We start from the raw sequence: 12,682 nt of genomic DNA on the forward strand, positions 1-12,682 counted from the left end.
ACCATCTGAGGCAATTAAACACTGTACTACACGGGAACGTCCTAGTAAATCATTGTTTACACTTTTATTGTGTAATACGAAGTGGCATAAAAGGAAATAAGTGTCCAGTGGAAAAGAAAAACTCAGTACACAAATATTCATTTTGGAAATGTTAAATATTAAATATTTAAAATCTTTTTTTTTGTACAGCATAAAAATCTCTTCTCACTTAAGCACAGCAAACTTGTTACAAAAGCTTAGAAAAAGGATTTTCAGAATCCAAAAGACTTTTGACCTCAGATCCATTCTTCATCATAACAAAGTGGTGCAAAGGAAAGTCTCTGAAAACCCGACAGATTATTCCAAAAAGAAAAAAAATAAATCGTGTTTAATGCATGCAATGAAGTAGTTCACGTTGGAAAAGAGTTCTTTAACAAACAGTTCGTAGCCTTCTGGGCAAGTGAAGACTTTGAAAAGCCGATAGCTTTTTACCTCAACTACAGTAGTGTCCGATGAGAGCAGTCTGAAGTGTACGCATGAGATGAAAGACACTTGGGAGTTCGTATTTACAAGCGTTGTTCTCACATCACAGGACCACAGTCGTCCAATGAACAGCTTTTTAGCAATGTACAGCATGGGGACTATCAACATGTACGCACTATTGCACAGTCTACCGTATCATTCAACATGATGAATATGATGATGTGTGTTACACAAGTGACTATGACCCCACCCTCTTTATTCATTTAAAGTGATAAATCCTTCAGCCAAAGGGCTTAAAAAGCAAGATATTTAAGGCTATACAAGTTCAGCGACCTCCTTTGCTTGAGGCAAGCAAAACAGGGGAATGTTAACAGTTAAACAACAGGTTTGCAGCAAGGCTAAAGGGAGAAGACTTCATCTGTGAAGTACAGCTAGACCTGAGTGTCTGTGGAACTTGTGAGGTGTAACTACCCAGCGATTGCTTGACTCACATGGCTATGTACTACAAACAGTTGGTATACAAACATTCTCAGGCTGTATTGCTTCACAGGAGCTCCGAGGTACATGCAAATACCGTACTGGCAGTGGTGCAGCATCTCTGGATATTGTGGAACGTGAGCGGTCTAATGGAAAATATGTCTTTATCTGATGCTTGAAACAGGGATTGCAGTGACAGATGGTGCAGAAAAACTGCTTTATGGAAACTAATATTAAAGTCGGCATTCTTGATGCTCGTGAGGGTCCGTCTTAGTGACAGACGTGCCACTGGCAGTGTTGCGTAAGAGGTAATAAATCTAACACAGTGTTCGGAGCTGGAGTGTGCGTGCTCTCTCTACAGGCAGGCATCTGTTCTATCTGTGCATATCAAGGACAGAAGTCAGCTAACTCCCCACAGGGTTTATATTAAATCGCCCAGTCACGTTGGAAGCCCTGGTGCTTCATATCGCATTAAAGCAATGGTAAATATGATTACTGCATACAATTCTGTTTTTTTTTTTTTTTTTTTTTTAAGGAATATTTAAATAGGCAAAAATATGCCAATACTAGCCAATGATCGGAGTTGCACATTTTAAATGATGCTAACTTGTGGCTAAAATTTCCATTCATTATTAGTCATAATAGCATGTTTGGTCAAGCTATTTCTGGAACTGTTTACTTCAGAAGATGCTAAATAAGTTTTTACACAGTCTCATTTATCAGCACAAGGTCTTCAGGGCTCCAGAGGCGCAAAGTAGTGTCTGCATGTGGTATGGAGTTGGTGACTCCACCTCCACTGCTTTTTCTGGCCTAAATGGGGGCACCTGGAAGGTGAACGGTGGCACCTTCTTCTTCAATATCTGTCCAATGCCCATAGAGGGGAACTTGCTGTGGTGCTGTGGGCTGTCAGGCCCACTGCCCCCACTGCTGGACTCCGGGGGGCTAGAAGTCGGCCAGTCTGTGGAAGGGGGACTCTTCTTGGGCTGAGGTTTGACAATGAGAACAGGAGGGCTGGGGATGGTGGCCTTTTTCAGGTAGGAACTGTCCGGTTGGAATGCTGATACATGACGAGGTGGCGAAAGAGCACCATTGGTGAGTTTGTACCAGGGAGATGGGGGTGCTTCTTTACTGGGCTCTTTACTCGCTGAAGCCCAGGAATGAGCGCCGAGAGAGGAGGGCGGCCGCGCCGGGACGTCCACGGCTTTTACATCTTTGGAGCTCTCTTTCTGTGGTGGCTGTGTGTCAAGGCGCCGGGCTTCTTGGGGAAACATGGGATGGATTTCCAGGTATTCCAGCGAGGAAGAGGCTATGCAGCCTCCCTGGGCTAAGTAAGCTTCCCTGAGATCGGTCATTGCCTTAAGAAGCCCTGAAAGAGAGGAACGTGCTTTTAGTACAAAAGTGGTAATAAGTTACTAAGCAGTACATATAAAGGAGTCAAATATATGATTTAATGAATCACAAGTCAACTTGATTCTCTTTCATATGCAATAACCCTCCATTCAGCAAGAAAATCAGATGCATAATGCACAAAGCATAAAGACGAAACAAAAAGAGGAAATCAGTTCCAGTCTATAAAGAGGAAACGTAAGGGAAATCAAAAGATTCATTTATAAGTGGGTCTTTGGTACTGTTTAAGGCCAGAAAAGTTAGTAAGGCTTGTATCTCCAATCAGTGAGTCATCTGGCATACAACAAAAGTCAGAATCAACTGGACAATAAGTCCCCTATTTGTATTTTGCTGCTACTGATACTGCTACAGAATGTTCTCTCTGGACTGCACATACTCTGTGTCTCTGCTTTAAGTCACTGTCCACTTTAGTTCATTAAAAGAAGGAAAAGCACACAGGAAACAATGAGTTTTGGAATGGGATACTGCCCCCGGTGTCCCAGTGCATTAAGTGAAAACAGAGCTGTTTGTTTTTATTCTGGAAAGATCACAGCCTTTTTTTTTTAAGAAACAGATCTTCTTTTGATCCCAGGTTTAAATTTAATTTAAAGACATTCTTTGGGGCCTTGAAATGATAAGTGTCAGAAGAAAGGGAGCAGTAATGGGTCAATGTCAGAATCTAACCTTTTCTCTGATCCAGACTGTTCTGTACAGACAAGGCCTTAGGGCTTTGCTTTCCTGAGCAGCACAAACACGTTCCACATGTTGAACATACTTGTCTGGTGACAGCTTCCCATGATACATGAATTCTGCTAAGAGGTGGTGAAAATAAAAAATAAAACACTTCTCCAGAATTTTATTCCAACTATGTGGCTTCACTAATCACCTCTAACCAGTCTCAGAGGTGAAACAAAACTCTGTGCGGGGCTTTTATTTTTTTTCTGGACCTGAATTTGTCACCTCTGCTACTGACGAGGTATGTTCATTAAAATGTTACGCTGATATATCCATTGCACAATGATTGTGACTCACTTGAAGCTAATTTCCTATTGTGCTTAACATGTTCTTGTGCACTGATCTTTTTTAATTTAAGGCACAACTGGGTTTGGCCTTGGTATTCATCTAATCCCTCACCTGTTTTCTGTTTCTTTTCCTTGGTAGGACCTTTGCTCACAGCCAGATAGACTGGTGTCTGCTTGGGAGGGATGGTGATCTTCTCAATGTGTTTCCTCCACTGTGTCTGGAACAGCTCGCTATTTTTCTCCTTCTCCATACTGTATTGCTTCTCCTGTGCAGATTTAGATCCAAGATCAGTTAAAATGTACATTCTAGAACCCATCATTTTCAAATGTGTGAAAGTTCAGATTTCAGAGTTGCGTGCTTTTTTGGAAAGGTTTCATATGTACAGCCTCAGTTTGTGATAACAAACTGTTGCTAATTGTAGACAACTATTGCACTCACTCGATATTCTTTGGACAGCCTCTTCATCTTCTTGTTGAGGAGGAAATAAACGGCGAGAGTGTGGCAAGCTCTGTTTGTGAGAACAGCGCTGAGGACTTCACTGTGCTTGTAGCCCATCCTTTCAGTCATGTGCAAAAGAACTGTGTGGTTAATCTCTTCAATATGGATCCTAGAAAAGAGAACAATAGACATTACTCTCTCAAATCATATATTCATGGTCATATCTCCATTTATCCAATCATGAAAAAAAAAATTGACAAGACAAAGTCTTTTTTTTACCTATTCAAGTAAGGGATTCCAGTGTGCGGGTTGCCCAACTGTAGCCAGGAGTCTCCCATAACTTGGTGAATGTTGGGTCTTTTGGCAGGGTCTGGTTCTAGAAGGCTCTTCAGTAAACTAACTGCAGCTGTGGACAAAAAATAGTGAAGGGTAAACACACTGGACTGTCAGAATCTTTCTAAATCAGGTTTGGTTCAGTGACAGCCATGAGTATCTCATTCTCTGCTTCATTAAGCACAAGAACTGAAATCAGCAAATCTATAGTTTACTATCAATGCCCTATTCAGCAGAGCTCTGCACACAGACACGAGCTCAGTGTAGAGGAACAGCATATTCCATGTTCTCTCAGTATGAAGCTTTATAGAAATACACCAACACTTGATTATATCCAGGGAAAAACAAAGGCATACTGTCCTAACTCTGTCCAGATCTCCAGTTGACCGGGTGCCTCCCTGCAGTGTCTTACATAAGTAGATTGATAATAAGACAGCTCTTTGTCATTGATAATAAACACCTCTATTACATAAGGAGGCTAATCTCATTTCTTTAATGAATCATCCTATTGCTAAGCAGTACACAGAGACTGAGACATAAATTACCGTTGTACTTCAAAACCTGTCACTGTGACGTTCCCATCTGCTAAGATGCCACATTTTAACTGAATAAAATGAACACTAATAGAAATTTAACTAAAAATGTACTAAGAGTACTGAATTAAACAATTTTATTTATATTTTCAGAATGAACTATTAAAACAAACAAACAAACATTTCCATTACATCATAAGCTCAGTATGACTAATTGTAGAGAATTGCTGCGCTTTGGTAAAGCTCCTGTTTAGATCATCATAGGTAAAAACAGCTTAATAAGATGATGAATAAAGGAACCTGACAAAGTGAGCACATAAGAATAAAAAAATATAATAAATACCCAGCTGATTGAAAACAACAAATATTTTTCTTTGCAGTTGCCAGCTAATTCATTTATTCATAAAAAGAACCTATTATTCTGCAAAAAGTAAATGTTCATTTTCCTATGCTTTTAATTGACTATGTCCTAATCATGAATTTAAAGCCTACATATCATAGCTAACCCCAAAATAACTCCACAAGAGATAGAGACAGTTTGACTGAAGCCAGCAAGCAGGAACATTAAACCATTAGTCTCCTAACAAGACTTGAATCAATCAGATTTAGCTATCAGCTCCAGCAGTACATATAAAGTAGCGTGTACCAGTCTGGTAGAACATATTTGGTCCATCTTTTGCAATTAGTTTAACATCAGACAGAAGGCTAGACCAAAATAAGAAGCCTTCTAACAATGGCAGCCTTCATGTGAAATATATAGCGTGTGCTGCCTATTAGGTTCTAATTTACTGCCAGATGGAGGCTTAGGTTTTTCTGGAAAAGGAAAGGGGGGCCATTTTGAAAGGCTTCTTATTGTACTATAGATAAACAGAGGTTAAATTCAGCATCTTCTGTAATGCAGGTGTGGGTGTACCTGAGGAGATTGAAGGAGGCAGAGGGTTCATGTCCTTGTCTATCATTCTCTGGTGCAGGGCTCTGAGGCTGAATGGCTCCACCGTGAATGGGAGGGTGCCGGTGAGCATGGCATACATGTTGACTCCGCTGCATTGGAAAACACAGACTTATTATTGATGATGAAAGTTAAGTCTGTGAATATTTATCAGGGGGGAAAGTCTTTAATAGGAGTGTGAGATAGCGTTAAGTGTACTCACATTGACCAGACGTCTACTTTGGGCCCATATTTTTTCCTGGAGAGCAGCTCCGGGGCTGCATAGGCTGGGCTGCCGCACTGAGTACTGAATGGGTCTGAATATCCAAGGATTCCTGCACAGTTGCTCAGTCCAAAATCTATGGGAAAACAAAGGAAACAAGGAAGATATTAAACAGCTTGAACACCTCTCTAGGTTTTGTAAACAATGAGGCATAAATAGGTTCTGCGGAAGAAAGATATCAGGACTGGCTTCATGTCTGATGTCCCTTTATTTGGAATAAACTGCAGGAGGTTTACAGCTGTCTAAAACTAACAGACCAGCCCTCTCTTTCACACTTAGCTGTTAAGTAGGAACTTTGTATGCTTAGGTGGGCATTCACAGAGGTGAGAGGTTGTTTGGTTTTAATGAGATACTGATTGTTTCATCAGTCCTTGCCACATGCTGAAGAGGCCATTTCCTTGTGCTCTTTGTTTAGATTATTTGGGTCTGGTTTACCTTGCTCTTGCATAGTGGAAAGCCATGTCCATGGCACACTGTGGTGTGTTTGGAATAAATAAACATGAACATTACAAAGGAGGATATAAAAAAAAGATTTGTTAGGACATCAAGTTACTTACCTATGAGTTTTATGTTGTCCTGTTCATCCAGCAAAAGATTTTCAATTTTCAGGTCTCTATAGAAAACAGAAATAAACAGATTGTTGATTTAAACACGGTTCTTTTGTTGTTTTACTTTTACCAATCTTAGCCGCAGATAAACTAACAATGGTAATTTGTATAGAGAGAATTTCACCATTCTTGCATCCGGAAATATGACTCACACAATGCCATTTCTACGCTTATTGTGCCATAGCCTCTGATATTATATGAATCATTGTGTATCGACAAAAGCCATCTCAGTTCCCATATATGTCAAATTGAAATCAAGCCGTGCCTATTCAAAATGGCAATGAATTTGTGTAAAGGTTCCTCAAGTGAAGTTATATGTGCTATTTATTTGAAGCAATATGTAGATTCATATTGACATACTGACATATATTTTCTATATTTGCTGCTTTTAAGGCCATTGTAGGGTCTCCCACCTGTGCACTACTCCGGCCCTGTGTAGGTGCTCCACGGCCATAACTAGCTGGCGGACGTATTTCTGTGCTTCTCTCTCATCAAGCCGTTTCTTCTCGTAGATGTGGTTCATGAGGTTTCCTCCTGGGCAGAGCTCCATGACGAGGTAGTAGCTGTTCTCTGTCTCTAGGATGTCTAGCAGCTGGGTGATGTTGGGGTGGCGAATCATCTGCTGGATCTGACCCTCTCTACGAAGGTTTTTCGTGACGTATGAGTCCTTCTTGGCTTTTCTTTTATCTATTACTTTCACCGCCACCTAGGAGAGGGGCAGAGAGTGGAGTACAACAGACTGTGAGTCCATATCCTAAATGTTTAGGGCCTCACGTTAATGTGAAAGCATCTGGTCTGTGCTGGCAAAGGGGATAGCAGTAGGGAACAGGTGAGGGAGTCTGAGCTAAGCCTGTCTGGATTCTTGTTTCACATGAGAAACTGTGAGGCGCCCATGGTCTGACAATCAAATTGTTTCACACTGAAGTCTATAGAGGTGGGGGTGGGGTCTGGACAAATGACTATATGTAACAGCTAAGTTCCCAAGCCCTTTACACCAAGCCCACTCAGAGGGTAGGAGTCCAAATGGCTTGTTAATGCCAACCATTTGTCACCACAGACACCACAAACCACTAATGCTGGATAAAGACTCCATCTAACAAAGTGGTGACAAATGTGTGCATCCCACTATGTATGGTGGTCCGCCCTAGAAGAGTTTTAGGGTATAGGCCTATATGTGAGGACAAAAAGGAACCTACCATGGAGATCCCTGCCTTACTGGATAATGTGAGGTGTGTTACTGACTCTTTCTATTGCACACTTGTATAGAGTGTACATATACAGTTTAAATCAGTTTTTTTTTTAAACATGTAATTTTAATTAAAAATTCAAACATTCTTCTGCTCATTTGTCATTTTATAGTAAATGTTGCGTTGCCAAAAAATAAATAAATAAATAAATTTGAAGAAAAAATTTTTCACAAAAAATTGTCACATCATCCATTGTTCCATAAATAAAAACATGTGCATGTGCATTGATATGTTGTTCTTGGATAGGTGGATGTTAAAGATCCTGAATGTAGCATATTAATACATTTTTTTTTACCATAAAATGACAGAAGAGAATGTTTTAAATTTAAATTACAATTATATGAAAACACTATAAAATTGAATATTTAATATAAAATATTCCAAAAAACAAATAATTTAAATATGAGGTATAAATTATATGTAATTATTGCAATGTTGAGACTTTCTTACTTATCACGGATATGCTTCCTTTGTCTGAATTTAAATTCCCTCCTGAATACATTGAGTAGCCTCGTGCTATTTGTTCTGATGCTGATCAAAGAACTCAGCTCTGTATTGCCTGAACTAAAGCAGGTTCAAAAGGTGACCAGCCATGCCATGAAATCATCAAACAATGAAGGGGGCCGTGAGCAAACAAGCCATACATAACCAATTGAGCAAATAATTATATCAATTAGACTAACAGAAGAGCTACTGGGAGGTAAAGAAAGAGCTAAAAAGGCCCTCCCTCTGTTGATCCAAAACAGTCACCTAAATGCAAATAGAACACTGCCTAATCTTGACCCATCCGCAGTGATAACCCCCTGTCTCGCCAAAGCGGGGTGTAGGGGGGGAGGCTGATAATAGTAAAGAAGTGGGGGGTAAGGGGCACCCCGGAGCTTGAGGCTGACATGTTGTTTATCTCAGCCACAGACAAAGGGTTTGAGGGTGAAAGTGGGTTACATATGATGAAAAACACAGCGGAAGCATGTGCAGTCTCTCGCCCCACCCAACCCCCATGCTTTTTTTTCCCCTCCTGATGATGTCAGTCGGTGAGGGCGAACGAGGAGACAGCAGCACGAGGCGTGCACTATTCCTTGAGATTTCCACCGTTTGCATCATCATTGAGAAAAGAAAGCGTGAGAGAGGGAGTGCTTCACCCTGCCACAGCAACAGCAAAAAGGGGCTTGTTGGGGGGCTGAACTAATCCCCAATATGCAAAACAGAAATTTCAGGTCATTCATTCAAAACCAGAAACACTTGTTTTTCCCTGTTATATGCAAATTGATAAACCCAGTGCAACAAAAAAAAAAAAAAAAATAAAAAAATAAAAAATAAAACCAGACAGCAAGGGATAGCTGAACCAACTGCTGCCACACTGGACAAAGGGAAGGACGTGAGAAATATGGCATGGCCTATTAAATTAACAAAGCTTTTATGATGAATTGAGCTGGAAAGTAGGCATATCAATGCCCTCGCTGCTCATGCCTCTTCCAAAAACAATCAAGAATTTCATTGTGAATGTTCATTCCAGCTCAGTGGAGAAAGATGCTTATACTTTCCCACCTGCTGAAAACTCATAAAGCAGAAAACTCAAAACTCAAAAACTCAAAAACAGAAAACTTCATAAAGAAATAATTTCCCTTTCAACTGGGACGTCAGTGTCTAGTTTCTAGGGTAATCTAAGATTAATTCAGACACCTAGATCTAAATAAGCCCCATTGGATTGTCTCTGTTACCTAATGCCAGGTAGGTGTTAATGTCATTGAATAGTTAACACCTCAGTCCACTGAACTATAGGGATCTAATGGACTCTTTAGTTAAGAGAGGACAGACAGATCAATACATAATTATATTTCAAACAGTTACTGGTACAGCATACTATCTGTTCAGTTTGGTCACTTCCAGTGCAACTACTGTTTGCTGAAGACTCCTAATGGCTTTCATGAGCAGACGTGCAAACGGCCAATGTTAATGAACACCCATGCCCAAGTGTCACTATAGAGTTTGGCTGGTGAAACTGTTTGTCAGTGAAAAGTCAAAGCAATGTCATAGCCTATTTTTCAGTCAATTAACCAGCACATTTTATCATAAAGCTTTGTGCACTCAAATAACCAAGGGTGCTGTTCATCTTCAAAACTGAAGGTATGATGACATGAACTGCAATCATATTTAATGCTGCAGTAACCAAGTGTGCATAAGCTGACTCTGAAGAGAATACTAAACTCAGACTAATTATTCTGTGTGTTGAACTATGGTGTGACAGGGCCCATACCATGGAAAAAAAAATCTTATGAAGGAGTTGGGTGATGTAAAAATATCCATCCATTAACTTATCCTAACAGCAGTTTGGTGTGTCCATTCACACTGAAGTTATAAAGTATGTGTCAACCTAGACTTAGGAGTTATTTTTGGATGAGCCATTAGAGAGAGAAGTATCAGAACAGAGATAATGATATAAAGGTACTATCTAAATATGTTCAGTGCCAAATACCCCCTCCCCAAACACATAAAGCTCAGCAAGTAAACAGAAACCGTGTGTAAAAAGATGTGGGGAATAATACCCACACATTTAATTTTAAAGAACTTATCATCACTTAAAATAAATCACGAATCATGTCATTTGACCGTGATGTGCATTTGCATACAACGAAGCACAAGTCTTAAAGGGGAAAAGGGGAGTTTGCACAGTACAGCAGTCATGTAAAATTAAATATAACTTGTATTCATTACTTATTTGACTTAATGAATTAGAATGTCCTCAATATTATGAGGACCATCACTGAAAAAAAAGGGGCAGTTTAAACTCACCTTCTCTCCGGTCATAGCGTGAAGACCCTCACGGACTTTGGCGAAAGAACCTTCTCCCAGTTTCCTACCGATGAGATAGTTGCCAACTCTCTTGGTGTGGTAGAAATTCCGGAAGATGTCTCCCGTATGAGCACTGCTCAGAGACGAGGGCGGGAAGCTCTCGGGAGCCACGGAGCTCGGAGCTTTGTCTCCGTCCATGCTCATGTCTGTACCAGCCTCTGGCATCTTCGCGCCTTTTACTGGACCACAGGTCGGTACGAAGGGCTTTCGTTTAAAGTGTCAGTGTCAGAGGGTTGTCGCGTTTATCTCTGGGAAAGTCTCAGTCAGACAGGTCCCAGGACTCCGTTCTGAAAACCTGAGAAACAAAAGCCTTAACGGAAACTGACACACTGCCTACGCCACCTGTTCACAGCAGACGAGTAGCTACAGCTGGCAGAGAGTGCGTTAACGGCGGACACCAGTGAAGAGCTTTACGTAATGGCTGCATTTAGTGAGAGGAACAGAAAGAAAAGCGTAAAAAAGAAATTACAGCGGAACCCTCACTGGAAACCTGACAAATACGCTGTTTAAAGTTAAAATCTTACTGAAAGCTTCTCTCCGCTAACATACCTATGTTCTCTTCTACAGCTTTAACTGCGGTTAAACTCTTCTTGTCCAGCTCTTTGTGTATCTTAGCACGTCTTCCTCTGTCTCGGCTCAATTTCATCTGTTGACTGTTGACTCTCTCCGTGATGTTTTTAAGTTTCTTGCCCGGCTCGCGCAGGGGGCGTTTCTTATTCGGTCCTCAGTCGCTAGGTTGAATTTTGGTCCAATCAAAGACAGGGAGCTCCGCATGCCCCACCCAGTTGTAAAACAAGCCCCGCCCCTCGCCCATGCTCCTCGAGACAACAAAGAGCGTGTTGGAGGGCAGAAAGCGAGAGATTGCGCGTGTCCGTCAGCTTTACCCGGTGATAGTTTAACACGCGCGCTGCCGGTCAGCAGGTAAAATAGCCAGTCAGTTTAGAGAGATGCGTGCACCACACTACTGTGAGCTCACTGGCTTTAAATACACTTACCTCTGTGCACTGAATGCATGCGAAATAGCCTACATTACATCAGCTCAGTTACGGGCGTTCATTTATTTAGACTACTCCAGCCCAGAACGGCACTGATGTAATGTCTCTCTAGACGCCCTTTAATCAAATAAGCTCTGCCTCATAAAAATACAAAGCATATCCCTCTGGAACAAAGCCAACATCAGTCTTCTTTGTCATCTCTGAGGTCCAGGTCAATATTAGCCTATTTTTAAAATCACACTCCATAAACCACATGAGCTCCGACGTTCATATGTCTCTCTATATTTCTCATTATGTCATTTTTAAAGGAAGAGGGAGATGCAGTGTTTATTATTTCACCAGCAACAGATCAGGTTCTGACAAAATCAAACAATGTGATTAAGGTAGTATATATAAATTCACCAAGTTTATTCGTTATATATTACACATGAATTATTCTTAATTTATAATGTACTAATGCATGAATGGAGTTCAGTATAGTATCACTCTTCCAGCATGGCTCCACTGGGCCACACCTCATCGCGCGCGTCTTTCAGCCGTACGCATGTAAACACAGCCATGCGCTCATACATTAGACCCAACACAAAATGAAGTGCACGAGGACACCTCGCGGTAACAGTGGGTAATGCAGCTACAGTGACTCAGAAGTCAATTCCAACGGTTGTTTCAATTGTGTACAGGAACCCTCTTTCACATATATATGGCTTACTAAGGCAATTTTAATTTTAGTACTATGAGATATTTAGTCATTAATATCAGAATTGTATTCATAATGATGAGAAACAAATCCCATTATTATCATTAGCCCTGTCTTTATTCACACACTTAAAAGAAATGGATTGACAAAATCCAGAATTATTAGTGTATGTATACATGTCATTTGAGTTTTATGTAATGTTGGTAACAGTAAATATTAGGAAATCTTTTAAAAATAAATAAATAAAAAATAATACAATTAAAACAAAAAAGTGCTGAGCCCACAGTGGCCATGACAGAGGCTTTGTTCTCTTTATTACAGGTCAGTGAAGGTACAAATATAACATAGTGTTCCTTTAAACATTTAACATAGTTAAAAGGAAAACTATAAACAAGAATTCCTATAAGATCCATCGGGTTCTG

The 12,682-nt window shown here is 40.5% G+C and overlaps 1 protein-coding gene across 1 annotated transcript; it reads right to left on the bottom strand.

Moving 5' to 3' along the window:
* Nucleotides 1-1,521: 1,521 nt before the first annotated feature.
* hunk (hormonally up-regulated Neu-associated kinase) lies at nt 1,522-11,163 on the bottom strand. Its single transcript, XM_066651166.1, has 9 exons — nt 10,509-11,163; nt 6,885-7,177; nt 6,421-6,476; nt 5,804-5,939; nt 5,566-5,693; nt 4,066-4,192; nt 3,787-3,955; nt 3,460-3,613; nt 1,522-2,305 (listed from the first exon to the last, which is right to left on the bottom strand). The coding sequence occupies exons 1-9, from the start codon at nt 10,731-10,733 to the stop codon at nt 1,659-1,661; spliced, it is 1,935 nt and encodes a 644-aa protein (XP_066507263.1). The 5' UTR covers nt 10,734-11,163; the 3' UTR covers nt 1,522-1,658.
* Nucleotides 11,164-12,682: the final 1,519 nt, after the last annotated feature.

The sequence above is a fragment of the Hoplias malabaricus genome, chromosome 18 (assembly GCF_029633855.1).
Source record: "Hoplias malabaricus isolate fHopMal1 chromosome 18, fHopMal1.hap1, whole genome shotgun sequence".
Classification (NCBI taxonomy): Eukaryota; Metazoa; Chordata; class Actinopteri; order Characiformes; family Erythrinidae; genus Hoplias; species Hoplias malabaricus.

Excerpts from the sequence above, each read along its gene's own strand:
- hunk (XM_066651166.1), bottom strand. The coding sequence starts at position 10,733 with ATGCCAGAGGCTGGTACAGACATGAGCATGGACGGAGACAAAGCTCCG. Across the intron at positions 7,178-10,508 it reads ACGCTATGACCGGAGAGAAG|GTGGCGGTGAAAGTAATAGA; the intron begins GTGAGTTTAAAC and ends CCCCTCTCCTAG. Across the intron at positions 6,477-6,884 it reads AGGGCCGGAGTAGTGCACAG|AGACCTGAAAATTGAAAATC; the intron begins GTGGGAGACCCT and ends TGTTTTCTATAG.